General features: G+C 54.6%; 11 protein-coding genes across 11 annotated transcripts; 4 read left to right on the top strand and 7 right to left on the bottom strand.

Moving 5' to 3' along the window:
- Positions 1-182: 182 nt before the first annotated feature.
- J4E79_000023 (uncharacterized protein) lies at positions 183-1,287 on the bottom strand (the record flags this gene model as incomplete). Its single annotated transcript, XM_049348942.1, has 3 exons — positions 183-285; positions 340-445; positions 501-1,287. The coding sequence occupies 3 exons, from the start codon at positions 1,285-1,287 to the stop codon at positions 183-185; spliced, it is 996 nt and encodes a 331-aa protein (XP_049215729.1).
- A 356-nt stretch (positions 1,288-1,643) lies between these two features.
- Positions 1,644-2,259, top strand: J4E79_000022 (uncharacterized protein; the record flags this gene model as incomplete). Its single annotated transcript, XM_049348941.1, has 2 exons — positions 1,644-1,673; positions 2,083-2,259. The coding sequence occupies 2 exons, from the start codon at positions 1,644-1,646 to the stop codon at positions 2,257-2,259; spliced, it is 207 nt and encodes a 68-aa protein (XP_049215728.1).
- A 651-nt stretch (positions 2,260-2,910) lies between these two features.
- Positions 2,911-4,637, bottom strand: J4E79_000021 (uncharacterized protein; the record flags this gene model as incomplete). Its single annotated transcript, XM_049348940.1, has 2 exons — positions 2,911-3,309; positions 3,387-4,637. 2 exons carry the CDS (start codon positions 4,635-4,637, stop codon positions 2,911-2,913), a joined length of 1,650 nt encoding a protein of 549 aa, XP_049215727.1.
- Positions 4,638-6,023: 1,386 nt separating this feature from the next.
- Positions 6,024-8,162, top strand: J4E79_000020 (uncharacterized protein; the record flags this gene model as incomplete). The annotated part of the gene is made up of 4 exons (XM_049348939.1): positions 6,024-6,142; positions 6,198-6,813; positions 6,877-7,675; positions 7,729-8,162. The coding sequence occupies 4 exons, from the start codon at positions 6,024-6,026 to the stop codon at positions 8,160-8,162; spliced, it is 1,968 nt and encodes a 655-aa protein (XP_049215726.1).
- A 630-nt stretch (positions 8,163-8,792) lies between these two features.
- On the bottom strand, positions 8,793-9,856 carry J4E79_000019 (uncharacterized protein; the record flags this gene model as incomplete). Its single annotated transcript, XM_049348938.1, has 3 exons — positions 8,793-8,982; positions 9,031-9,602; positions 9,734-9,856. 3 exons carry the CDS (start codon positions 9,854-9,856, stop codon positions 8,793-8,795), a joined length of 885 nt encoding a protein of 294 aa, XP_049215725.1.
- A 1,402-nt stretch (positions 9,857-11,258) lies between these two features.
- Positions 11,259-12,732, top strand: J4E79_000018 (uncharacterized protein; the record flags this gene model as incomplete). Its single annotated transcript, XM_049348937.1, has 3 exons — positions 11,259-11,325; positions 11,390-12,628; positions 12,683-12,732. The coding sequence occupies 3 exons, from the start codon at positions 11,259-11,261 to the stop codon at positions 12,730-12,732; spliced, it is 1,356 nt and encodes a 451-aa protein (XP_049215724.1).
- Positions 12,733-13,201: 469 nt separating this feature from the next.
- Positions 13,202-14,164, bottom strand: J4E79_000017 (uncharacterized protein; the record flags this gene model as incomplete). The annotated part of the gene is made up of 1 exon (XM_049348936.1): positions 13,202-14,164. One exon carries the CDS (start codon positions 14,162-14,164, stop codon positions 13,202-13,204), a length of 963 nt encoding a protein of 320 aa, XP_049215723.1.
- Positions 14,165-14,299: 135 nt separating this feature from the next.
- J4E79_000016 (uncharacterized protein) lies at positions 14,300-15,786 on the top strand (the record flags this gene model as incomplete). The annotated part of the gene is made up of 2 exons (XM_049348935.1): positions 14,300-14,324; positions 14,384-15,786. 2 exons carry the CDS (start codon positions 14,300-14,302, stop codon positions 15,784-15,786), a joined length of 1,428 nt encoding a protein of 475 aa, XP_049215722.1.
- Positions 15,787-16,611: 825 nt separating this feature from the next.
- Positions 16,612-18,747, bottom strand: J4E79_000015 (uncharacterized protein; the record flags this gene model as incomplete). Its single annotated transcript, XM_049348934.1, has 1 exon — positions 16,612-18,747. The coding sequence occupies one exon, from the start codon at positions 18,745-18,747 to the stop codon at positions 16,612-16,614; it is 2,136 nt and encodes a 711-aa protein (XP_049215721.1).
- A 1,131-nt stretch (positions 18,748-19,878) lies between these two features.
- On the bottom strand, positions 19,879-21,043 carry J4E79_000014 (uncharacterized protein; the record flags this gene model as incomplete). The annotated part of the gene is made up of 4 exons (XM_049348933.1): positions 19,879-19,965; positions 20,019-20,318; positions 20,391-20,792; positions 20,867-21,043. 4 exons carry the CDS (start codon positions 21,041-21,043, stop codon positions 19,879-19,881), a joined length of 966 nt encoding a protein of 321 aa, XP_049215720.1.
- A 1,212-nt stretch (positions 21,044-22,255) lies between these two features.
- Positions 22,256-25,100, bottom strand: J4E79_000013 (uncharacterized protein; the record flags this gene model as incomplete). Its single annotated transcript, XM_049348932.1, has 3 exons — positions 22,256-22,317; positions 22,665-25,014; positions 25,068-25,100. 3 exons carry the CDS (start codon positions 25,098-25,100, stop codon positions 22,256-22,258), a joined length of 2,445 nt encoding a protein of 814 aa, XP_049215719.1.
- Between the last annotated feature and the right edge of the window lie 1,080 nt (positions 25,101-26,180).

The raw sequence follows: 26,180 nt of genomic DNA, 5'->3' as shown, positions 1-26,180 counted from the left end.
CGTTCGGTACACTGACTTTCAAGCAGGACTCGCAAGACCACCGGTACCTGTACCTCGTTTTCTCTGGCGCAAAGGATGCTTCCTAGGGAGTTACTTCAGCAGCTGCGTATGGAGCGTCCGGCCAAGTTGAAGAGATATAAACGGAAACGATTGAATGCTGACTGAAAAGGCACGGTAATGTCTCACGACCAATCAACGCTGTGGCGTACTCTCCGTTGGGTGCCCGACATGGGCTTCTTGACGACCATCCAAAACATGACTGAGGTCGCGAAACTGAGCGCGTACCTACTTGGAGTTAGATGATTGCTTGCAGGAAAAGAGCGAGGCGGCGAACCGTACCATGTGAAGATGTACTGCGTGTGGTTGTTTCGTAGGTTCACGGTGGGCGCCCTACCAATCGGTACGCCCTTGGGTTCACGTTCATAATTTGTGAGCAAATCAGGCGCTGTGTCATAGTTAGATACCCCAATCACATCATCGAAGAAAGATAGATTACTTACTCATCGTCTCCTCCACCCACACAGCCTGACTCCCGCTATACTCGGCCATCTCCTCGACACTGGGAAAGAACCACTTTCCCTTTTCCGGCTCGTTTTTCGGCGTAAACATGTTGCCCTTGGGCGGTATCCTCAACAAGCCCTCAATCGTAACCTCACCCTCAGGCAACGCCCCATTCTTCTTGCGAAACCACTGCGGCGCAGCGTCCTTCTTGATCCACCCCCTACACGCCAATATCTTATGCACATTGCCGCGCGCATCCCGCCGTTCGAGCGGCGTAACAACCGTGTACCCCTCTTCGCCATCCAAAATCCGCGGCCCAATCAACATTTCCTGATCATGTCTCAACACGCCCCTCGCATAGACCCTGCGATAGTCAAAATCCTGAATTGCAGCCGGGTCGATTCGCAGCGGGAGTTCGAGAGGCGGGAAGGTCAATCTATCTTCAAAGCGGGCGACTAATTCGGTTTTCCAGCCCAGACGCTGCACTTGCCAGCATCCTAGTATGAAGGCTGTGACGGGGATTATCGCGAGGATGATTAGGCCGGGCCCATGTTGTTTTCCTACTCGCGCCATCTTCGCCGGCCGGTCGAGAATCGAGACGAAACTTGGGTCCAGGCCGGGGCCGCCGCCCACTCGGCGACTTTGTGAGCGGAGGAAGAGGATGCGTGTGTGCGGACATTGGGGTCGCGTGGGTGGGGGACGGGCGTGGGCGGTGCGGAAGAATGCCGATGCGGGCTGTGAGTAGTATCGCCGGAAAAGCTTGAGGAATGGATTTGGTTTCGACATGGCGGGTGGTTGGGTGGATGGAAAGTTGGGAATGGCTCAGTCGTGTCGGATATGCGGGCTGCGAGCTACCCGGCTGCTAGACGCCGATGCGGTATGGTTCCCGCGTCTTAGCACCCGCCAACCTAAGCCTGGCTCTGGGCTGATCTCGACCCGTGGACCTCCCATCGCACTGCTCCTCTTACATCACTCTTTTTTCACTCCCATCCATGCAAGACTGCAACATCATGGCGGATGCACAGGACCCACCAATGGATCGAGCAGAGATGGCTGCGAGGCGGGACAAAGATGCGCTTCTTGATGTTTTGGATACTCGACTTGAACACTATTTGCATACACTGCATGAATATCACGACATTATGCAGCAGCTTTCCGCAGAGCTGTCCTCGGTAAGCAATGTTTACGTTTGGTTAATGGCACGTGGTGTTGATGCCAACAAGGGTTACATGTCGCTTGCTCAAGCAAACTTTTACAATTCCTCCTCTGCGATCCGGTACGGACAGGACTGCTATGACGAACGTATGCAGAGTGTACGCAAGGTGTGAGTTCTACAGTTTCCTTCGAGATTTCATAGCTACCAGGGGTGCTACAACGATCCTCTGGAATGTCTATCTACCTTATGTGCTCTGTTGACAGACTACAGCCATGTCTCCGAACACGGATGTACCAAGAAGAACGATCGACCCCATTTTTCCATCAAATCTTCCGCTACCACTCGCCAGGACGCGAGCCTTGACAACCACATGAGATCAACAGAACAAGCGAACGAAGTCCAAGGACCGGGCCTCCCTTCCACAGGTTCAGAAGCTAGAGAAGGAGAAACAGGCCCTACTTCCGATTTGGATGACGAACCCGCCCAAGGATCAAGGGACAACCAAGAAGAAACCGGATCTGTCGGAAAGCCTACAGATCCTCTCAGATGGTTTGGTATCCTTGTTCCGCCCGCACTACGTACTGCGCAATCGACATTTGTAGGTGCAGTCGAAGGCCCAATCCCCCAATTAGCCACCGTTGTGAGAGATCTACGGGCCCAAGAGATCGAAATTGGGAGGGTGAGGAAGCAGATTAAAAAAATGTAGAGACGAGTCAGGTGCTGCTTGTGGGGGTTTTGGGGAAAATTGTGCACGAGCACTGGGTTGCGCGCATTCGACATCGTGACTTGGGTCGGCTGCAGATTGTTGCGCGTACTTTAGACTAATCAGTAGCATTACGCGTTGTCGCAACTCTATATTTACTCATGGTATTGATTTTGCCGACTGGAGACAAAAGTAGCTCCAGATGGGCATATATCGTGCGATCGTTCATCTCCGCTCTATTGGTGGTCAGCCGCAGTAGCACAATAATCTGGTCGTTTTATTCCCGTGTGTGCTGGTAGGGGAAGGCTCACTAGACTTGAGACGATTTCTTTCTCGATCATGAAAACTTTGCCAGATCAAGATAGTGGTGCGAGCTGTGCCACCTTTGTTGCTTGTAAAGCAATCATTCATATTGCCAACTTCACGGATACTGCCGGAGAGGGTTACATCAAGGTAGTAGCCATGAGCCTAGTGCTACATGCATCCACATCGTATGGGTTTCAACATTGGTGTAGTGTGAACCTCGCCCTATATACAGTCGCACGCTCACCTAGATATCCGCGTTCCTCAGCCCTCGTTTGAACCTATCCAACGCCCTAGCTTTCGTCTCTTTCCAGTCCACATGCGGTTTTGGATAACCCAGCTTGTCGAACTCGCTCTTCGACAACCTCGCGTAAGGAGCAAATACCGCCTTTCCCTTGACATCTTTGAGCTCTGGGACCCATTTACGGATATAATCACCATCAGGATCGTTCTTCTCAGCCTGAGAGACGGGGTTGAAGACGGTGTAAGAAGGCTCCCAGCCTTGGGTATTGTTGGAAAGGTCCCAGTCAATCAGAGTTTCGGCAAAGTAGCGTTCGCCGCGGCGGTAGTCGAGCAGGAGGTTGCAGTAGAGATAGGAAGACACGTTCATACGTAAGCGATTGTGCATGTATGCCTCAGCAATAAGCTGGCGCATGTGTAGAACAAGAAGAGAAAGATGTGATGATTGTTCTATGTAAGAGGGAGGAAGCCCTGTATATATACTACTAGGGCGACGCTAGTGAGTGAATCACGTGATAGGATCCTAACCAACAGCATGCCCGCATCTACAAAAGGTTCGCCTGTTTTGCCTTCATACCATTTCTCCCAGCCTGCTTGGTCGTCTTCCCACTCTACTGCGTCGAATTTGAGATTCTGTGGGAGGTTCATGGAGGTGTGTGGCGTAGTCATGGTTGTCTGTATGTAGAGTTCTCTGAAAACAACCTCGCGGACCCAGCCGTAGACGCCATTGGATGCCTTGGCTTCGGTAAAATCGGTACTGCCGCGATTGTAATCTACAACTTTCTGCAGTGCTTCGCGTACGGAGAACATGCCCGCACTAAAGTAGGCAGACATGCGTGACGTGCTATTTGCGGCAGGATTTGAGCGTGTAGCGGCGTAGTGGTCAATTTGCTTTAGGAACGCATCCATTCGTTTTGCTGCTGCATCGTGACCGACAGGCCACAGCTTCCGTATCCTCTTTTTGTCTTCTTCCGACTCGAATTGCTTGTCTTTTGCAGGCTGGGGTACGACTGTATCGAAGAGGCTTTTTAGCTCCTTCTTCGCAGAGGGGGGATTCGCGGTAGGTGGAGGGTTAGTGTCAAGCAATTCCGGCTCGTCTTTCAGCCTCTCGAGCCACGCTTTGAAGAAGGGTGTAAAGACTTTCATGGGTGTCCCAGCACCTGTAAGCATTGTGCCAGGCTCGACAACGGTCTGGTCATGATACAATGAGACTTGAATACCATCTCCAGCTGTTTGGCAGAGTTTCAGATCCCTCCGCATCTCATCAATCTCGTACTCCAAGTTGCCAAACACGTGTGAAATCTCCCACTTTTGCATCCAATCCACTGCTGTCTGTACAATCTTCTTCCTATCCTCGCACTCTAGAAAGACTAGTGGTATGTTCAACTGCTTGAGCTCTTTCTGCATGATGCGCAATCCCTCGCACATGAAATCGACCCTTGCGGGGCTAGTCCCATGCCACGACTCGTCTGCAGCGCAATTGACGTAAAAACATACGAGAGGCTTGCTCGCACTTTGGGCAAGCTCGGAAGCATGATACAGCGCGGTGTTATCTTGAATGCGGAGATCTTTTGGACGAAACCAATGCGCTACCTTTGTCACGACCTTGATTTCCTCTTGTGCACCGAGGGCTTCTTGAACTTGATCGTAGGGAAGATTATCATCTACTCGTTTCGCGCGTTTGAGAGTCGTATGCCCGAGTTCGGAGCGTTCGTATGATGTTCTTTTGGACATGTTCGTATGGGTCTGGGATTTGTTCGGCTGTGCGGGCTTTTTTGGCGGTGCTCTACTTTGGAAAAGAGTCGCGTGTTGAAACGCGCGGATCGGTAGTCGTACTTTGACACTAACACATCTATATTGAGCAGCTGCCGGCCTAGGTAGAGTTTGCAATAAGAAGACGCGTTCGAAGGAAGGCATTGTACATGCGCTCTGCGCTTAGGCGTACCTTTGTACCTGATCATCGATAAACCTTAGACTAAGGGTTCAGAGTGGTGACGTCGGCGGACCACCCAACGACACCAACTAGAGCCGATCAAGACGTTACCCTGATGGACACCTGGCGTCGAACACCAATCGAAGGCATGCCTATCGGCGTTTCAGATACAAGATCTGGAGAGATCCTTGGTTCCCGCTGCATTTCGCGATCTGTCGCCGCTTCCTGGGATTTTGGTGCTTTGCATAGGGCTGCATTCGATTCAGGGTTCCAGGCGACGACGGTGGATGTGAGCACGCGACAAACTACGTTGCTAGTGCGAGGTGTCAATGCGACCGACATAATTCCGCTCTAACGCGCAGACAAGGAGTTGCATAATTTCCATGTTGGAGTTTTGTTGGTCTGACAGATTGGCCGCAGCCGAATCATGCCAGCCGGGCACGGTGCCTAGTTGCTGACACGTGATGCGAGTCTTTCGGACTGCGATCAAGCTCTCTGCCTTGAGCTCGTCGGCACCATATCCGTCGACGAGCTAGGCTAGCAAAGCTTTGTCGTGTTGTGTCGCTGGCCCTCACTACGATGGCGAATGGAATTGCCCCGTCCGGAGCACACCGTAGGCATCGAAATCCCAGCCGCTCGCAATACCCCATCGCCAAGGGAAAATCTACGGGGATACCAATTTTGGTTTCCACGAGAGAACCATTGAATAGCGAATCAGATCATAGCTGTGCGGAACGTGACGCCAAGATGTACCAAGCCACGCCAAGTCCTCATCCTCCAGCCTTCCATTAACTGGCAGAAACGTGCATGTCTTTCCCAATGAGGCAGCTCCTTAAGATTCTCGATGATGACAGTGGCTCGCGGCGCGGACCAGGCCAGCGGAATGGGGACTGGGCCCAGGTAGCCGGAGTCTTCCTCTCGAGCAGTAAGAGCGCTGTGTTATCGCACGAGGGACGGGAAAAGGCACTTAATGCACCTTGTACTGCAGAGGAAGGCATGCCTCGGGTATGAAATGTGGACGCTAGTAGCTTGATACGCGGGACATAGTCTGATTCGTCTTGATGCATGTATGCAGGTCCGGGAAGCTCTGTGAGCTTATAAAGGTTGGAGCAACAGCTTCCCAGAATGTCGGTTCATCGCACTTTTGAGAGTCTTGCCCACCTACTGATCTCTCAATCGCGTTCGTTATGAAGTGTACATGCTCAGCTGTCGTGGCTGCAGCCCTTTTGGTCAGGTCTGTCTCCGCGCAGACATTCCGCCGTCTGGGAGCTTGCCCAACGCTCGGTTGCGTGTTCCCTCCTGACCAGTAAGCATACAGATTGAACGAGCTCAGAGAGCTCAATTGCTGATACACAACTCAGGGCCGACTTTCTTGCGGGCCAGTACTTCGACATCCGTCTAGAAGTTCACCAGCCAAGGAACGGATCCGAGTTCATCGGTCTACCTCTGGATGAGCAGTTTACCTTCACTCTTGGAAAGAAGGGCGAGGAAGCGAAGCTAGTAACAGAGTTTTTCAACCTCGAAGAACCCAATTTGGAGAAGTGGAACTTCACATGGTACGAAGACCTCTTCGCACGCGACGCGGCAAGGAAAACCCTCGTCAACGTTGCCTCTAAAGCCTACCGCCGCATCGCTCTTTACGAACCTGGCGAGTACACTGCTACCCTCAACTATAACAATGGAAGCAAGACGGAAGCTACTTGGCTCGTTCGCGACCTGGCTGAGGAGCGCAAGGCCAAGAACATCGTTCTCTTCATCGGTGACGGGATGACCACAAACATGATCACAGCTGCTCGTTTGATAGGCCATAAGCAGGTCAACGGCAAATACCAATCTCTCATGGCCATGGACAAATTCCCTGTCGTTGGCCACCAGATGACCCACTCGATCGATAGCTTCATCACCGACTCCGCTAACTCTGCTGCTGCGCTCAACACTGGTCACAAGTCAACAGTCAACTGTTTGAACGTTTATGCGGTACGTGTCTTCCATCTCGTTGCGCACTTGTATACATCATCATTTTACTAACAAATAGTATAGGACAGTAGCAAGGATCCTTTTGATGACCCGAAGGTTGAGAGCATTGCTGAGATCTTTCATCGTCTTACCGGAGGTCACGTAGGAATAGTATCGACAGCATACATTGCGGATGCTACTCCCGCTGCCTTGGTATCACACACCCGTCTCCGTAGCCAGTATGGAGCTATCGTCGATACCTACCTTAATGGTGTGAACAACTGGACGCACGTTCCTATCGATGTCATTTTCGGTGGTGGCGCCGAGCAGTTCTACCCGTCTGAACTTGGAGGTGTCACGTATCAGGACAAGAACTACTATGATGAGTTTGCCGCGCAGGACTATCAGATCATCCAGAACCGCACTGCTCTGCTCTCTGCCAGCAATGAGGAAAAGGCTCTCGGTATCTTCACCACCTCCAATATGGCCAAGTGGCTCGACCGCAATGTCTACCGTGACAACCTCAACCAATCGCTTTCCCCTACTGGAGATGAGACACCCGCTCTTGATCAGCCGGGTCTCAAAGAGATGACCCTCAAGGCCATTGACATCCTCGAAACCCGCTCAGGTGACAAAGGATGGTTCCTTATGTCAGAAGCCGCCAGCATTGACAAGATGATGCATGTTCTCGACTATGATCGCGCACTCGGTGAACTTCTCGAACTCGACGACACGGTGAAGGCCACTATTGACCACCTCAACTCCACCAACTGCCTCAAGGAGACTCTGATCCTTGTCACTGCCGACCACGGCCATGGCTTCGATGTCATGGGCTCCGTTGACACCCACTATCTAGCTGCTCAAAACGTCGACCGCAAGAAACGCAAGTAATACCCATGTACGAACTGTTGCGAGACATTAACTGACTTCGTACAGGCAATGCTGTGGGGACGTACGAGCAATCTGGCGAATCCCAATACATCAACACCGGCAATCTGACGTACACAGATTCTAACTTCCCGTCGACTTGGGAGCCCAGATTCAGTTTGTTTCAGGGGTTAATGGCAGATCCTGATCGTCGGGAGAATTGGTCCGTCCGCAAGAGCGGTCCCCGCGAGCCCGCCGTCGAAATCGAAGAGGATAGCGACGACAACTACGCTAACCCCGAGGATGGCGAGGACGGTATCTTGCTCAATGGTACGCTGCCTGTCGAGAACGACCAAGGTGTGCATTCGTTGACGGATGTGCCTGTCTATGCCATGGGCCCATGCCAGGAGCTCTTCCAGGGGACATACAACAGCATTGATATCTTCTACAACATGGCGACTTGCTTTGGCCTAGGAAGAGGCAAGCCTAGTACTGAAGAGTAGAGCGTCTTTTTAGATGGGGTGTCGAAGAGAGAAGAGCTGTGCAGGGTTCATGACCACGTGGACGATGATGATGTTGTGGTAGTACTAAAATTACGTCTGCTCTAGGGTAGTTGTAATGTATTCTTGGTGATGATATTACTTCGTGCAACATTTGAGTTGTCCTTGGTTCGAGCCTAAAGTGTGTTCACACATCTTCATCGCAGGAAAAAGCTGCCACGGAAAGTGATGTGAAAAAGTCTTTAGTCGCTTTTCGCGATTGCCATAGTTATCAGAATTTGATCATTCATTAGTTTTTACGTGTTGGGGTGGAACATGAACAGACGGGCGCTGCATAAAAGCGTCACAGTGTTGTTATGTAACCAATATCCTGAGAAGGTCTTTGGTTTTTGTTGTCACTAGATAAGCCACTGTGGAGCCAAATGCTATCACAGTTCATGGCAACAGCACCCTAACAACACAGTTCCTGAATGTTACGGCCAACCAAGCAGATTGCCTCGCGCCTACTAAGGTTTCCACGGGTATCGGTAGCGTCCATCAGTTCCGTAACGAACATAAGGCTCGACTTCACTTGGACGAAATCATTAGCACCACTTGATAAGAATCTATCCTCACACCGAGAGCAGTGTATTCTCACAACTCCCGCCTATTCTTGGCCAGTTCAGCTTGTTGGCGTAGGTTCGGCGCCGTGGTGCTAGCCTCGCCGCTTTGAACGCCCTGCTCCATATCGGCAGCCCACAACGCAGCGCCAACGGTGTTTGTGAAAGAAAAGAAGATTCCGGCAATCGGGACGAGTTCAAGGAGGACAGCTGGGATGCCGAAACTATGGAAGGTTAGTGGTCTGAGTATGACTACACGTAGACGGACCGACCTAGCATATGCGGCCTTGCGCTCGTCAATGAAGCGCTCCTTCTCCTGCTTCTTCATCTGCTTGAGTTGGAAGTAGCGGGCATGTGCGGTGGGACCAAACTTGCGTCCTTGGAGGATGACGAATAGTACGGTGCCCACGACTGGGATGAAGTTGAGCGGAAGGTACATGAAGTATCGGATGATGGCGCTGGGGGCGAATTTTGCGAAAGGCTTCGAGACGAGCTTGCCCAGTTTCGCAACAGGGTCAGTTCCCGACTTTACCTGGCGCTCTTTGGAAACTAATGTGGTCTGGTTGCGGCTGACCAAGGTTGAATCAAAGGTATCAATAAGCGCTTCGTCAATGAGGAAGTTCTTGCTGAGAACCGAGAAGATAGTGGACGACTCGCTGAGTACGAGCAGAACCGTGGTGAAGACTGCGAGTGGTCCGTTGAAAAGGGTGAGAAGTGCGACTTGGGGAATGTATGTGACGGCAAACATGAGCACGGTGACACCAAGACCGAGCGAGACAGTAGGGACCAGTTTCGCAGCGAGAGGCTTCCATAGAGCACGGTGTGTGAAGAAGTACGCAATGCCCTTGGGTCATGTCAGTGTTGTGCTTTGAATGCAATCCCCTAGTGTGGTCGAGAGGGCCGAAAAGCACTCCCAGACCGGCCTCTCCAGGCAAACGTCGATGCAATGTAGGTAGCAAGGATTCAGACGCGTACCTTGAAAGGGTAGAGATATGCGGCCGAGCGGACAGCTTCTGAGGCAAGCTGTCTAGCTTGGTTGAAGTCTTCCTTGGCGACTTCCTTGACCTTGTCGGGTACTCTCACTCTGGACTCTGACATGGTTGCAACGGATAGATCGGAAAGGTTAAGAAGATTAGGAAGTAGGGAAAGGCGTCTGAGTCGTGATGGAAGACAAGTGGTGTTCCCTTGCCCAGGTGTTGGTGGGGTGAAGCTGTGGAATGTGGAAAACTACGTCATAATCGCGTACTTGGCCCAAGCTCCAATCCTAACAACGCGGACTCTGTCCCTGCGCCAACTACGTCGTTTGAGCAGATAACTTGTTACCGCAGGAGAGAAGAAACCCGAGAGATGGTACATGTTGATTGTATAAAATGCCAATAAGGCAAGCTGGGACGGTAGCGGATCAGTGCAAGGCACGTCATACAGTGCTGGTTTTGCGCATTTGCTTTGAGGTGCAGGGAATCCTGCGTAATTGCAATGTCAGGGCAATTTGCTGTCCCGCTGATGCTGCAATAGTTCAGAATAGTCCACCTATGGGCGATGGCTCAGGAATGCATTTCCAAGGCACCAGTTCAGGAGTGAGTCCATGCCGGATTCGCACGCTTCTAGGCCCTTGACAAAGTCCCCACCGTGGCCATTGTGCCAGGTAAATGTGGCGGTGTTATCAAGATTTTACAGAAGATCTGCTACAAACACGCGTCAAGGACCAAAAATCCGATGCAAGACAGGGTAAATCAGGAATTGAAGACGTGGCTAAGCTTTCCTCTTCCCCACTTTCCATGCACCGGATCGCAAAATGACGCAGCGCCAGCCGCGTGCTAGCCCCCACCACAACCGAACCGGACATTGGCTAGCTGCATCCGTCGCGAAGCCCCTCATCGAGGGTCCAGCGCTGGAGTGGCTGATGTAATTAGCCAAATCTTGTGGCAGCGGCAGACAGGAGAGAACGCCACGGCAGGTATAAGCTGAGGGATTAGGGAAAGAATACCGACCCATGGCCGGTTGGGGCTTGCAATGGCCACGTTTGAAAACAACAGGCACATCGTGCATGACGTCCGACACGAGTTGAGCCAGGTATTCACCAGTGGCTGTGCTAGGGGATAGAGCCAAACGCCTCGTATACTCGAAAAAGCTGCGCGGATGTGCAGCCTACGTTGGGATAAAATCAGCAATTTAGAAAGCGTAGCGTCAATGTAGGCTTCAGCGTGGTCAGCACTTCCCTCGATCAAGGTGCCAAGACCAAAGTAGGAAACAGGGATGTGAGCAGTGACTGCCCAGGTGCCGTTTGTACGACGTGTGCTGATGCAAAGGCATGACGTAGGACCATGGGTCTCTCTGACTTTGGCCCTCGCCTGTGGTGTATATATTAGACCACCAGCGCTTGCTTTTGGTGACCATCTACGCAACGACAACCACCACACCCACGCAACACTCTAATCAACTTCATTCAAGCCCAATCAGCTATCTATACCACCTCTTATTCAAACTTCACACCGCGATCATGTCAGGAGTGATGGACAAAGTTAAGGCCAAGGTCGACCAGGTGATGCACAAGGACAAGACCCATGGTAAGCACTTCCTGCAGACTGCCGAGGGCCTGAAGACCACCGTCAGCTACTCACACTTCTCTAGATGATCCCACCGGTCCTCACAGCTCTCATACTGCCAACACTGCCGATCCTACTGTACCTAATACTTCCAATGCTACCACTGGCACTGGGGGCTTCTCTGGTACCCACCATGGCTCTGGTGTAAGCACTGGCCTCGGTACTTCTGGTAGCCATGGCGAGCGCAACCCCGAGTACACATCTCCTACCCATGGTTCTACGGGTCTTGGGTCATCAGCCACTCATGGGAGCACTGGTCTCGGGTCCTCAACTACCCACGGCTCTACCTCTCACAATGACCCTACCGGTCCTCACGGCTCCCACACGATGAACAAGGCTGATCCCCGGGTCGACTCCGACCGTCTTGGAAACGCCGGTAACACTGCTGGCGCAGGCGGTTATGGTGCTGGACAGTATACTGAGTCCCACGGCACCCATGGTACTACTGGCAGCGGCCTCACCGGCACAGGGCTCGGCTCTTCGACTACTGGAGCTTACAGCTCAGGTAACAGCAGTGGACTGACTGGTGGTCACGGCACTGCCGATTTCAACGACCCAACTGGTCCCCACAGCTCACGCATGGCCAACCAGGCTGACCCCCGCGTCGGTGGTGTTGGTAGCACTGGAGCTGGCGCATACAACACTACTGGAACCGGTCTCACCGGCCATAGCACTACCGGTGGTCTTGGACACTCCCACAACGACCCTACCGGCCCCCACGGCTCCCACATGGCCAACTCTGCCGACCCGCGTGTTGGGGGTGTAGGTAGCACTGGCGGTCTTGGCCACTCTCACAATGACCCCACTGGCCCTCACAGCTCTCACATGGCCAACTCGGCCGACCCGCGTGTTGGGGGTGTAGGTAGCACTGGCGGTCTTGGCCACTCTCACAATGACCCCACTGGTCCTCACAGCTCTCACATGGCCAACTCGGCCGACCCGCGTGTCGGAGGTGTAGGCAGTACAGACACAGGAGCCTACGGCAGCAACGCTGGCGGCATCGGCTCAGGCAACATGGGCCAAGGAGGATACACCACAGGTGAGCACGTCAAGACCGTCCCAGGGGAGGTCGAGGGAACAGGCCGTGACAACCTCTCTCACCGCAATAACGAGAGTGGCGATCTTCCCAAGGCCCTCACCGAGCCTGTTTCCCACGCTGAGCCTCACTCTTCTCTGCAACATGACCAACACGTTTCAGGTGGCGCTCACGGCACTCATGGTACCACTGATGTTCACGGCAAGCCATCCATGATGGACAAGCTGAGTAAGTCTTCCCCATGCGGTTGAAAGTTGGATTGACACTGACAAGACACTCTAGACCCCAAGAAGGACGCTGACCACGACGGCAAGACTGGCATCATGGACTAGATTTGTCGTCGTCTTTTTGCCATCTCACTCGTAGTGTGTTGCGAGAGCAAGTCACATGGTGGTTTTGATGGTGTGATTTGCATGAATACCCCTAAGTAGCGTAGTAGCTCAATGAATAGTAATCTCCCTGTCAATTTGGTTCTGTCGCAGTGCTCGCTCTTGATGAGCCATGTTATACTTGTCTGTTATATGCATCCATGATGCTGTTAACGTAGATCTGTGATTTCGCATGTACTCGCACATGGGGTATATCCTCGTCAGTGCACTCAGATCAGGTGTATATACTCCGTGCAATGGTGTCGAAATTATAAGAAGTTTGATTAGGGGGTATCATTACTTTTTGCACAAACTCGCCAATGCATACGGCGACCACTCGCTCGCCGTATGACGGGAGTGAATTCAAATATTCAGAGGTTTCGAGATGTGTCGCACAGCCCAATGGACTCTGTGAAAACCCATGGCCATGAAATCACTTGGCTTTTCCCTTGCCCCCCTTCCTGTTTCCTTTACCACCAATCCCTTTCTTCTTGGTTTGGTTCAACGAGCCATCAAGAAGCGCGCTAAAAGTCTCACTCCGCGTCTTGGGCGCGCGATCTGGGGTCGGCACTACAGGCTCGTCTTCCTGTGAGTTTTGCGTCGAAAGCCTCTTGTTCCTCGTCCTCGTTACGCGCTCCTCTGCTCTTGAGGGTGTTGCAAGGCTGACTGTGTCCAAGTCCTGCCTGGTCTTTGTTGTCTTGTTGTCTCTCTTTGCGGGGCGACGGCGCTTTTTGGGCTGCGGTGTGGCGGTATCTGGCGCGGGTTCTTGTTGCAATTCGGCAGCTGCGTCGACGCGAGCTTTCTTGGGAGCCGGCTCTGCTTGGTCGGAGCCTTGCAGGACGTGGCTGTCCGAATAGTCCTCCTGAGCATTGAGCTCATCGACAGCCCTCTTGCTGGACGTGGCGTCAGTAGACTCGAGGGCGTTGCCGTCGGAGTCGAATTTCTTGTTGATGTTTTGAGCCTTGAGGTGGGCGCGGGCCTTCTCCTTGGCCATGCGCTCCTGCCGCTCCAAGTCGTACCTGTCGTTGCCAGCCAGGCCGTGGTTGATGAAGCGTTGGGCGGCGCCAAGGTCTAGTCGCGCTCTGCCCTCGGCGCTGCCCATGACGCCGCGGTCCTTGATGTGCTTGATCTTGCTGTTGTACTGCTTGAGACGGGCAATTTCCTTGAAGACATGGTGTTGCGTGGCATTGACGCCCGACGCCTTGAGCACGGAGAAGAGAATAGCTTCGATGGCGTATGCGGACATGCAGTAGAACTCTGCCTTGTCGAGGAGCGGGAGAGAGGACGCGGTCGTGTGAAGAGGCGCGGCCAGCAGAGGGTCGAGCGCGGCGGTGAGCTCATCGATGTTGACTTCGAGGTCCTCGACGAGGTCGGGGAGGTCGGTCTGCGGGTCCATGGTGGTGATGGAGGTCAAGCAGCGGTCGCATGCGCACGCCAAAGAAAAGCAGCGGGCCGAGCGCTCCGACGTGCAAGCGTCGGATCGCTCACAGCAGACAGCCTCACTCACTAACTCGCCTCGGCCCCGAAGCCCATGGGAATCCCAAGTCGTTCAAGCTGTCGTTCTCCTCCGTTTCACCCTTTCTCCCCAGGCTCCGGCCTCGGATACCACACGCAGCGTCACGATGCGCCGCGGCTTCGGCTCAGACGAGAGCCTTCCTCCACACGGCCGGCTTCTATCGCAGACAGCCTGTACTCGACCGACGCATTCACATCATCGGTGTCGGCAACGTGGGCAAATTCATCGCCCACGCCCTGCGCGGCATACCCAACCCTCCTCCAGTAACGCTGGTCTTCGGGGGCTGGCAAAAGTTGAACGAATGGAACGACTCGCAACGCCGCCTGGCCCTCGTCACCGACGGCCGTGTCGACACCAGAGACGGCTACGATGCCGAGCTAGCCATCCCCCGTCTTCGCTACCATGGCCACGAGGTCGGCCTGAATCCCTCCTCGCTAGACACGACCCAAGGCCCTCAGATGCTGCCTGGCGAGTCTGCTGAGCCCATCAGCTCGCTCATCGTCTGCTCCAAAGCCCCCCATGTCCTGCAGGCCATCTCCGCCGTAAAGCACCGGCTGCACAACCACTCGGTCGTCTGCTTCCTGCACAACGGCATGGGCGTCATCGACCAAGTCAACGCCGCCGTCTTCCCGGACCCTGAGCACCGGCCACACTATATGCTCGGCATCAACTCTCATGGCATGCACGCCTCGCCACACAGTCGCTTCACTACTGTCCACGCTGGTTTCGGCACCCTCTCGCTGGGCATCCTACCCCACCAACGAGACGGCCATGCCAACGAGCCCTACACCCCCGACTTAAGATTCTCCGCATCAAGACATGGCAAGCCCGTCTACCCGCACCCTCCCGACAAACTCAATCCAGAGTACCCACCCCCAAGGAGCGCCAAATTCCCCTTCACGCCTAACCAACGCTATCTACTCCGCACCCTCCTCCGCACTCCAGTACTCAGCGCAGCCTCCTTCTCGCCCCCCGATCTCTTGCAAATCCAACTCGACAAGTTGGCCGTCAATTGCATCATAAACCCCCTAACCGCCCTCCTCGACGCGCGCAACGGCGCCATTCTGAACAACTACGCCTTGACCCGCACAATGCGCCTCCTCCTATCCGAGATAAGCCTCGTCATTCGCTCCCTCCCCGAACTCCAATACATTCCCAACGTGTCCCAGCGCTTCGACCCAGGCCGCCTTGAGACCGTGGTTGTGGCCGTTGCACACCGCACCAGCGACAACGTGAGCAGTATGCTAGCCGATACGCGTCAGGGTGCGCACACCGAGATTGACTATCTCAACGGCTGGATTGTGAGGCGAGGCGAGGAATTGGGTATTCGATGTGCCATGAACTATATGGTTATGCAGTTGATCAAGGGCAAGAGCATGGTGGTGCAGCATGACATGGAAGAAGAGCTTCCCCTGGTAGGGAGTAAGAAAGGGGGGAGGGCGGAGGCGGACTTGGTGGTTAAGAGGGATGGCGCGGAAGCCCATAAGAAAGGCACACCGTGAGACGGCATTCGTCTTTGACGCTACGGCCAAACCTTTTGCACAGTTCGACTACACAGCGCTCCACGGGCTATCAGAATCAATACTAGATACAATCCGCAGAGCAGAATGCGCCATCAGTCGCCATGTCCATGTCCCTAGAGCGTAGATCTGCTTATATCCCGGCTTCTGATGATGCACATGTCCACCCAAGAGCCGGTAGGCATAACAGTAGAGCAACCGAAAGAATAGTAGCGTCCTTGTAATTCTCTCGATACCAAAGAAGTAAACGACAGATTGCGATTAGTAGAACTGCAGGCGATGGACATGGTCAATGTGTATATTTCTTCTCCTACTCTTCATCGTTTCTCTTTCTTGTCCTATCTTCCAAGAGCTAGTATTAGATAAAGCTATAGTACATTATGTGTAAAGACACACATCCAACATGTTTAGTCAACCAGACCAATAATACTCCTGCCCACCGCAAACCCTTCCCCCAAAGCTTCTTAACCAGAACAAAAGACTACCAGAAGAACTCCCGGTATCCATCAAACTCAAGTTCCCACCATCCCGAGACGAGAACTAGCAGCGAAGATACCTCTCTTGCTATGTGTATATCCGACAGTAACGGGTCCGTAAACCTACCCCTCTAACAAGCCACTGAAGATGCTCAACAAGTAAAGAAAAACAACCAAAGCATTCGCCTCTTACTCGCCGTATACAAACGTCAACTAGGATAGTGTAACATGATTGAATAAAAGAGTAATGGTCGTGTAAAACTCCAAGCACAAGACCGGCAAACAGCGAGTTACCCAACAAGAATCAGCCAGTTACTGCATCATGTATGGCTCAGTCGAAAGCACCAGGCATACTCGTACCGGGCATCCTCAAACTAAGTCTACTGCCACTGGCATCCTTCTCTCTGCTCGGCAAAGCAGGTGCAGGGTTCGAAGAGGAGCGTTGACGCTGTAGGCGTGGATCCTCCAGCTTCGTCATTTCCTGTTCCTGTTCAGAGACCGCTGTTGCTTTCCTGGTATCGAGAGACTTGTTCACTTCGTCTTGGAGTTGAGCTTCAGCTTGCTGTTCAATGTCCTTTTCCTCTTCCACTGTCAATGAGGGTATTGACGGGGCTGCAGTGACAGACTCATTCTGACTACCGCGGTGAGCTTCGGCTGACGATGTTTCGGCTTCCGGATTGGCGATTGTCTTGGACTCTGAGGTCAAAGCGTCGTTGTGCTTCAAAAGGACCGTCTTGCCAATGGAAATTCTCTTGACCTTATCACCGCTTTTGCTCCGAAAAGGGTCTTCATCGCTCTTCCTTGGCTCATTCGCCGTCGACGCAGCAGAACCACCTGCTGTGATGTCTCGAGGCTCAAACGACATGATGCTCTCTTCACTCATCCTCTCCTCAATCTTCACATCGCTATTCGTGAATGTGGGACTGCGTGGGCCATCTCGCAAAGGAACGAAGGAAGGAACCACACCGCCACCAACGCGAGTCCAGAACATGCGTTCGCGAAGTCGCACACTCTCTTCCCAGGTCGACTTCTTTTCTTCATCCGTCTCTGCGCGCCAGTGCCCCGCTGCTACCATGCGTAAGAAACCAATGTAGTCGCACGTTGCCCGAACGCGACCCAGACACCAGTCACACAAGGGGTAGCGCTGAGAGTCTTCAGTATCGGAGGGCTTGAATCGAAATTTTCGGGCGTACTGATCACCATTCCTTGCTTCGCCACAAAGCGAGCATGGAAAGATGGGAACCCGAAATTTGGATGGAGGAGCAGGGTTCGGCTCTACGACCAGGGAGCCAGAAGTGATGCTGTTCAGTACCGTGCGGCGTGCCATCCATGAGAGACCGGGGGCGATATCCAGACGCAGTGTTGGCTCTATGTCCTCGACCAGAGCACGTTTATAGAACTTCTCGTCCTTGAGGTTGGGCATACCAGCAGTGGCTACAGATTCGCGAGGTGAGTTGGTAGCCGAGGTGGGCGACTTGGAGGGCAGCGACGTGGTGGAGCTGTTGGTCAGTGATGCCAGTCCCAGCACATTCAGGCTGCTGTAGTTGCCGCTGGATGCGCGACTTGCTGGGGCAGAGGAACGGGCGCTGATCTTGAGCATGTCCTGAAACTCGTTGAAAGCGGCAAGATCGGAGCGTAGTACGGGATGGATAAGATGGGAAAAGTGGAGGGGATGATCGGGGCTGATGTCGTCGGTTCCCGGCGTGGTGGGTGTCAGGTTCATGGCCTCGAACAGCTTGCTCATCTTGTCGGCCGGAGCGATGCCTGGTGTTGACGGAGCGGTGGTTGCAGTGAGAGCGTGGCTTTCGTTGTCGTCGCCATGAGAGCTCATCCTCTCGACAACGGCCTTGAGATCGTGCAGCTGGTCCTGGAGGGAATGTTGCAGGACGTCAGCGTCGCCCAACTGCTGCTTGAGTTGCTCGCCGCGTTTCTCCGAAGCCTCCGTCTCTTTGCGCGCAGCTGCAACCATGACGTTGGCCTCTTCGAACAGGGCAGCCGTCAGGGCCTCGACTTCGCTGTCCGTCTTGCGCTTGGCAGCTTCTGCGTGGGCTCTGCGTTTGCGCTCCTCGCGCAGCTCCGTGGACAGCTGCTTCTCCATCTTGTCGTAGACGACCTTGTCCACCAGCAGCCCCGTGGAGAGCTTGGCCTCATGGGCCTTGACCTGGGCCTCGAGGTGGGCCAGCTTCTCGCGCGCGGCGTCGAGCTCGTGTCTCGTCTGCTGCAGTGCATCGTCGAGCATGGTGGAGTGATTGATGGCGTTGATGAGCTTGGTGCTGAGAGTCGAGACTTCCTGGCTGAGGTCGGGGTGCGAGTCGGTCGAGTCGTGGCGCGACAGAGGCGGCTGTGGAGTGGCCGAGCGCGGGTCGGGGATGGTGTTGATGCCGTCGCTTTCGGACTGCGATTGCGACTGGGCGGTTTTGGCGAGCTGTGGTGTCGACATGGATCGTGTGACATGGCTCTTGGGCATGGGCGACAGAGAGCGCAGTCGCGAGGGCGTCATTGCACCTGAGCCGTGGACCCAGGGGGCCGAGTGGGCTATGAAGCTGGTGGGAGAATGGACGTTAGCGATGGCCCACGCAGCGCCTCGCTCGGCCAACGTGGACGTACGAGTACTCGGCCATGGCAGATGGCGATGCAGGCAATGTGCTATGTCGTCGCAGGCATGACAGATTCCAACCGAGCGAAACAGCACGAGGGCGCGGCCGGCCGACGGGGTGGACAAGGAGTGACGTGACGAAGAGCGTCTGACAAAAGCTGCGTGATGGACCTTCAAACGACGACGACGACGACGCTCGCGTCGGGCGCCTACGCTCAGATCGCCTCCCAAGCCCCCGCGCGCGCCGCCGCCAATCACACACAGGCCATCCCGCCGCCCGCGCCCGCCCTTGCCTGCTGCAGGCCTGCTTTTCTGCACCGCCACACCCAAGTGGCTGACACGGACACTGTCGCACGCTGATCCAATCCACTTTGGTCACCATGGCAAACACGCCAACCACGAGCAAGGGATACGCATACTCCATTCCACACTAGCTTACATGCTTCATCCCCAAAAGGTTGCTTGTTCAAACGCGACACAAAGAGAAAAGAAAACGACTGACATTATCGCATCGACGTCTCGCACCCCGTCATGACAAGCCGCGAGCCAGCGGTGAATTCCCCCATGTTGTCCACCATGTCTTTCCCCCCTTCGACCTTTCCGCGCTTTCTCCAGTGCTGTTGCCTGTGACGTCCACATAAAACAATGCTCTGATATCCGCCCTCTTGTGTCGCCGCCAACCATGCCAAACGCCAAGGCTAGCCACCGTCGTCGTCGTTGAATCGTCCGGGAAAGAGAGGGCCGACCGTCGTGTCCTTTGTCGTCGTGTGCGTGTAACGGTACTGGAATGGCAAGAATCAACGACAGGATTGTGTACAAATGCCAACGGCCGTCCGCAAGCCCATGGCTGAAAGGGGGTAAGGAAATCGAGATGGAGCGTGTTTCGCGTCGTTCGGCATCGGGTCTCGGGGGTGGGCTAACGACTGCCATCGTCTAACGACGCCCAAACCTGCTGTAAGAGAAGTTCGTATTGATTCTGAATGAGTGTGGTCATGGCTACTTCTAGCTTTTCTTGGTGCGAGGAGACGCTGCTCTGCCGCTGCCAAGGCTGGGGACGTACTTTTGTTTCTTCTCTGCGGGCTTGAGAATCTGCATACCCCATTAGTACCTGTTCGACATAACCTTGTGCGCCTAGAGCTTACCTGGAAGGAACACAGCAGACTCTCGTCAACGCTCATCATCGCGCCAGCGTTGTCAAATTCACCGCAGTAGTTGGGTGCGCTGAACAGTGTTACGAGCTGGCGCTTGGAAAAGAACTCGTAACCGTCTTCGACAACTTGGTGCGCACGGCAGATGAGGTCCATGTCATGCTTTTGCAGGAAGCGCGATACTACGTCGGGCCCGAATGTGAAGCTCACACCTCGGTCATTCTCGCTCCATCCGGTAATGTCCTTGTCTGGGTCGGACCAGAGAAGGTCGCAGAGGAGACCGCAGTCGGGAATCTGTCCTTGTTAGCCTGTACGCTTCATGGGCACTGCAGTTGCAGTTGCAGTTGCAATTTGAGCCTGACTCACGTCCGTGGGTCGCATGACGCGCCTGATCTGTTCCATCGAGTTAAGGTCTGGGCTGAGACCGCCGTGCATAGTGAAGATCTTCTCGTCGATGATGGCGGCAATGGGTAGGCAGTTGAAGCAGTCGGTAAACGTCTTCCACAGCTTGATGTTGTATCTTCGTTTGCACTCGTCGTAGAAGCCGTAGATGCGGTTGATGGAGGCGCACTCGTGGTTGCCACGGAGGACGAAGAAGTTCTCGGGGTACTTGATCTTGTACGCCAGCAGAAGGCATATCGTCTCGAGAGACTGCTTGCCACGGTCGACGTAGTCGCCTAGGAAGAGGTAGTTGGCCTCTGGAGGGAAGCCGCCGTACTCGAAGAGCCGCAGCAGATCATAGTACTGGCCGTGGATGTCTCCGCAAATCTGGAAGGCAAAGCAGTCAGTAGGTGCTCAGAAGCCAGATCTCGGGCTTCGCAGCACTGCGCGTTGTGACTGACCTTTATCGGTGCCTCGAGCTCGAGCAGGATAGGCTGTGAGATGAAGATTTCGCGTGCCTTGGTGCATAGATAGCGGATCTCCGTCTCGAGCAGCTGTACCTGTTTGCCAGGCCGGCTGCCACGGACCTCGAGCAGACGGTCTATGATGGAGTCCAGGTCCACCTCGTTCTCGGCCATAGCTGGGACTTGCTACTGGCACTGGTGTGGGTGGCTGAAGGTGCAAGGGAAGACCTCGCGCGGGTGGGTGGGAGACGGCTGCGCGTAGCACTGGCGGTAATTCTCCTGCACCGGGCGTGTTAGCAGTGCCCTATGCCTTGGGGGCTCCAATGGGAACGCCGACGTACCTCTGATCTCAAAGAGTCGGCCGGATCGGGTCGTGGGTGGTCGACGCTATGGGCGGGTGGAGTATGGCTCAAAGCCCCTCAAAAGCGCCTGGCGGCAGAGCTGGGATCACGCGACGAGTGGGGCGGCTGCGATGTGCGCTGGTCAATTGTGCTTGTTGAGACGGCGATACCTGTGCGGGCTGCTGCTGCGTCGTGGGCAGGCGAGTGCGGTGCAGTGGGTGGGGGGGCCGCTGAGGCGTTGTTGTGACCGGAAGCCTGTCGAGTGGGATGCTAAGAGTAACTTCACCGCCTGTAGCAAGCGGGGACGGTCTGGCTGCGAGGACACTGGGGGCGAACGGCGTGCGACTGCTCAACACAGTATACCTATGGGATCGCGCGCGAAGTGTTTGTATACGCTGATTTGTAGGCCGGGTTGGGTTGCGGTGGTGAGAGGATCGCGCCGCCCGAGTAGTAGTTTTGCAGCGTTTCAGTTAGTCCTAGGCCGGGGCTGCCTTGGCACCAGAGCGTGCTAGCCCAACACAGACGCGCGTCGGACCTGGGAGAGGTTGCAGACGTCTCGACTGCCTTGCGGAATCAACTGTAGAGGGTGCAATTGTTCGCGAGTCTCTGATCTGCGCAAAGCTTCTGGCTTGGGTGTATCTACTCCTCCAGCTATTGCCGAAGCCCTTCACTCTCACCCCGTTTCCAACCCAGTCTTTGCCTGTGTTTGCCGTCTCCAATCAATGTCCCACTTGAGCGCCGGCAGCACCTCACGCGTTACATACATCTTACATGTCGCAGTAGTCAACAATACATGCTGAACGTGTGCACCATCTGCGAGGAAACTGCTATTGTATTTGTAGTCATGTGAGCATTCACTGCTAATGCGCGCTGCATGATGCAATAGATCAACCAACGCCTGCCTTCTTCCTTGGGCTCCCTCACCAGAACGTAGACGACGCTAACAAGCAACACAAAGGGAACAAGAAGCTACGCACTCATCGCCAAAGGTAACGGGCAACCAACCTACAGTGCGCCGGCATAGAAGTTATCTTACACTATCCATTCAACCAGGAACATGGCCGTTATGCTCCCAGAGGAGAACACGCAGAAATGCAACACGACCGCCTGTTGACAAGGGAGAGGAAGAGATCCCGCCGGTAATGTCGAAACACCCTCGGAAAATGGTCTCGATCGGTCCCACGAGCGTGACAAACTGCGACGCTCAAATTCGACTTACATCTATCCAACGCCTTGCCCGAAGTCCCGTGAATAAATTGATGAACAAACTATATAGACAAAAGCGTCCGCTTCCGGAAGCTGCAGTGCGAGTCTGGCAAAGCGAACAAATTGTTTTGGGTATCGCAAGTGGACAGATCGGGGGAAATTAGGTCAGCCAAGTGTACGACCAGATGCGATGCTTTGGCTCGGTGTACGAGGTAGTGTTGGCCGCATGGTAGGGGAGCTATACCCACGATCCGAAGGAAAACTATTGACCGATGTGTTGTCCCAGCTCTCGTCTCCTAGCGCGCTAAGCCATGTGTTACCGAAGTCTTGCCGAAGGGCTTCGATCTTCTTCTTGTACAAGTCCTCGCTGACGTCGAATTCCGTTGATTCCGGATCGGCGGTTTTGGTCGGGGGTGCGGTATCGATTGAGGGCAACTGTTGGTGGCTTGTGTGAGGTTCGTGTGCGACTGTACGCTCCTCTAAAATACTCTTCTTGGTAGGATCTCCAGAAACTTGTCCCTTGGACGGCTCTACAAGCCGGGGCGTATCCGTGGCCAATGTGTTGCTTGCAGTCTTCGTGATCTTAGGGGCTTGTCCGACGACAGTATCCTCGTATGCCAACCCTGTCAAACTAGAGTGCGATGACGACTGCAGCGAGTCGGTCTGAGAGAGCTCGACAATTCTCCTTTTAGGGCCCTTCTTCTTCTTTTGGGAACCTTGTGCACTGCGCCCACTCTTGGTACGTTGCAGGGAACCGGTACGCTGAAGCACACCTGTTATGTCGGAGGAAGTATCGACAGATTTGACGACCTTTGGTGGTACGTGTCGCGGGGGTTGCGAGTCATCCTCGGGTGGCGGCTTAACGATGGGAACACCATGGCGTTCGGGAACTCGGTCAACGAGTTGCTTCTTCTCGGCATTGCTAGGTCCTACAGAATCGATGACAATATCTTCCGTATAGCCTGGCGTCTTGCGGAACAGATTGAAAATGGTCACTCTATAGGTGGAGTGCGTCTTGCAAAACGGATTGCGATTGACATAGATATCAGTTATGTCGGGAACGCCAGTCAGTCGCGCAACTTCTGTAGGATCAGTCAACCTGTTATCACGGAAATCGACCCGCTCCAGAGATAGCAGTCGCTCAACACCAGCCAACGATGTCAAGCGGTTGGAACGAAGGTTGAGCGTCGTGATGGCTGGCAGCGGGTTACGACCCAAAGAGTGCAAGCTGTCAATCATGCAATTGGACAGGTTCAGTGCGCGCAAACAGGTCAGGCTGGCAAGACTGTCAGGAATCTCAGCAAATAAATTGGCAGAAATATCAAGAGACTGTAATGTGTTTGCCAAGGGAGCCAGACTTGCAACTGATATGTTGGTCAGAGCATTGTCGGCCAAGCTCAGATGTCGCAAGAAGCGCCACTTGGTTGCAGGAAACCAGCCCATGGAGAGGAGGTTAGAGGAGCTGCCTCTTGGGGTGGTAGAGCGCACGCTAGAACTAGAACTCCCAGACGAGCGGCGGATGTTGGGTGCATTTGTAGTGCTTCGACCATAGGCATGGGACGAACCATGACGAGAGCTTGGGGGCCGCGTGGGAGAGGTACTGCGCTGTCGCTGGCGCGTCTTGGACGAATTCTCCGGCGCCACGACCGCGCTTCTTGGGCTTGTGCTCTGTTTACTGGCGGAGGTAGGGGAAAGTGGTGGAGATTCTGATGGCGCCAACTGACCAACCTTGGCGGACGGGCTTGCGGTAGACCAAGGCGCGGAAGAAGCGTGTGTCTTTGCCGACCGTCTACGACGCTTGTCCATGTCGTCCAAGACGACATTGATAAGAAGGTCAGCGGGATCGTCAACACCTGCTCGCTTGACAGTAAGACTGCGAAGGTTTTCGGCCAGGCGGTCCCAGCCATAGAATTGCCGAAAGTCTACATCGTGAATCTCAAGCGCAGTGACATTCTTGAAAGCGAACAAAGAGACGGCAGTGTCGAAGGGAAATTCTTCATAACCCGCAATGAGACGGGCTTTGTGGTCAGGAGACAGCCTCAGGCAGGGAATCTTAGTAAATGCAGAGTAGAGATATCGCAAGTCTTCTTGGAGTTGAACTTTCTGTTTCTCTGCCTTGGCTTCACTGTTTGATCCAATGCGAAAGGTGGACCAAAGCGAGGACATGCCTGACATGACACTGCGAACGCTCGACACTGAATGTATGGAGTCGCGGTCGGAAGACTTTGTTTTGCTGCGCTGAGCGCTGCCGAGGAACGAGACATAGTTTGCGGGTGAAGCGTCCGTGTGGATGTTCTCCAGTCGCACATTCATGGGACCAACAGGTATGCCGAGCTCCTCGAATCGAGAAAGGATGTAGAAGAGATGGTGGGGCGTCAATGTGAGCTTGGCTGGCTTGATGGACTGTGAGGTGAAGGTCAGGGACGGCAAAGACAGGGCGGCGGCCCAGACGCTTGACGACGAGGATGAGGGCGGACCAGCGGGGCCGTTGGGAGACGAGGGTGAGATAATGGCCTGGCCATTCTTGGGCATCTGCCGCTGCAGTTGCAGGGCGTTGGCGAGGGCCTTTTCGTGGGTTCGTACAAAGTAAGCCAGGTTCTAGAGCCGTGTCAACGCATGTTCCGAGCAAGGCCAGTCATTGAGAACCGCACCCTTATGAAGACGTGGCCATCCTCGGTATCCATGATGAGAAAGCCGCAGACAACGACGGCTGCATGTAGGGCGCCGGGGCTGTCGTAGCAAAACACGACGTTTACTGGGAGGGAAGGCGCGGTGCGAGGGCCGTGGAGGGAGGGGACGAGGTGCCTCCGGGGCGGTAGCGGCGACCTAGGTACTGCGCCAGTCAGCGAGGCACTGGGGACACAGAGGAGGGTAGAGTAGAGTGAGAGTCAGTCATGGTTGGGATGCTGGCGAAGAAAGTCTTGGCGGCGGGGGTTGGACTCGACCTACGGAGCGCGAGGTAGAAGCAAGGAACTGCGGACAGGCAGCACGATATGCAGCGGCGCAGGAGAGAGCTGCCCAGGGCTTCCAAATCCGCAGCACACACAGCGCGGCCAGGCCAGGCGGCGAGTACTGGCGGCGAGCCAAAGACTGGCGCGGCGACTGCGGCAGCGGAGGCGCGGGACGGGCGTGTGCAACAACAGGAACCGACCAAACCAGCGCTGCTTCGCGTTGGGGACGAGCACAACGGTGCTCGACAATGGGCTTGGGTGGGGCTCGGGCAGTCGAGCGAGCACCTGGGAAATTGGATGGCTTCCCCAACACGGCTTGCCGCCTTGGAACGCCCGGTGCTGTCGAGGGGGGCGTTGAGTCTGCGGGAAGAAGCAAGCAAGAGACGACGGTGAAAGCGCCGGGGAGCGGCCTTGTTGGAGTGCAAGCTTCGAGGGTCGAGTTTGGCATCAAAAGTCAAGTCAAGAGCTGGTAGACACGTGATTGGCTCGCGCCGCGCACCCTGGAGGAATGTCGCGAGATGTGGCTGCCGTCAATCGTCCCCAACGCCGTGCGACATGCGGGATCCAGCAGTCAAGACACGGCCAGGTGTGCGTGACGTCCGCGCACACATCGAGCAGGAGGCCAAGCACACCGCCCGGCCCGTTTCGTGGCATCGACGTACGCACAGAACCATTGGGTGTTTTTGGGCCTCATACCCTTCGAACACTAGGTGCCCAAGCATCCCAGCCACGGGATTCCCGCATGACTACTCTCAAGAACCTCGCGCACACGTCGCAGTGCTTGCACTATCGCATGCTCGACTGTCGGTGCAG

This window comes from Alternaria viburni, assembly GCF_023758015.1.
Source record: "Alternaria viburni strain BMP 2772 chromosome Unknown scaffold_1, whole genome shotgun sequence".
In the NCBI taxonomy this organism is placed as follows: domain Eukaryota; kingdom Fungi; phylum Ascomycota; class Dothideomycetes; order Pleosporales; family Pleosporaceae; genus Alternaria; species Alternaria viburni.
This window is presented reverse-complemented; position numbering and strand designations above follow the sequence as displayed.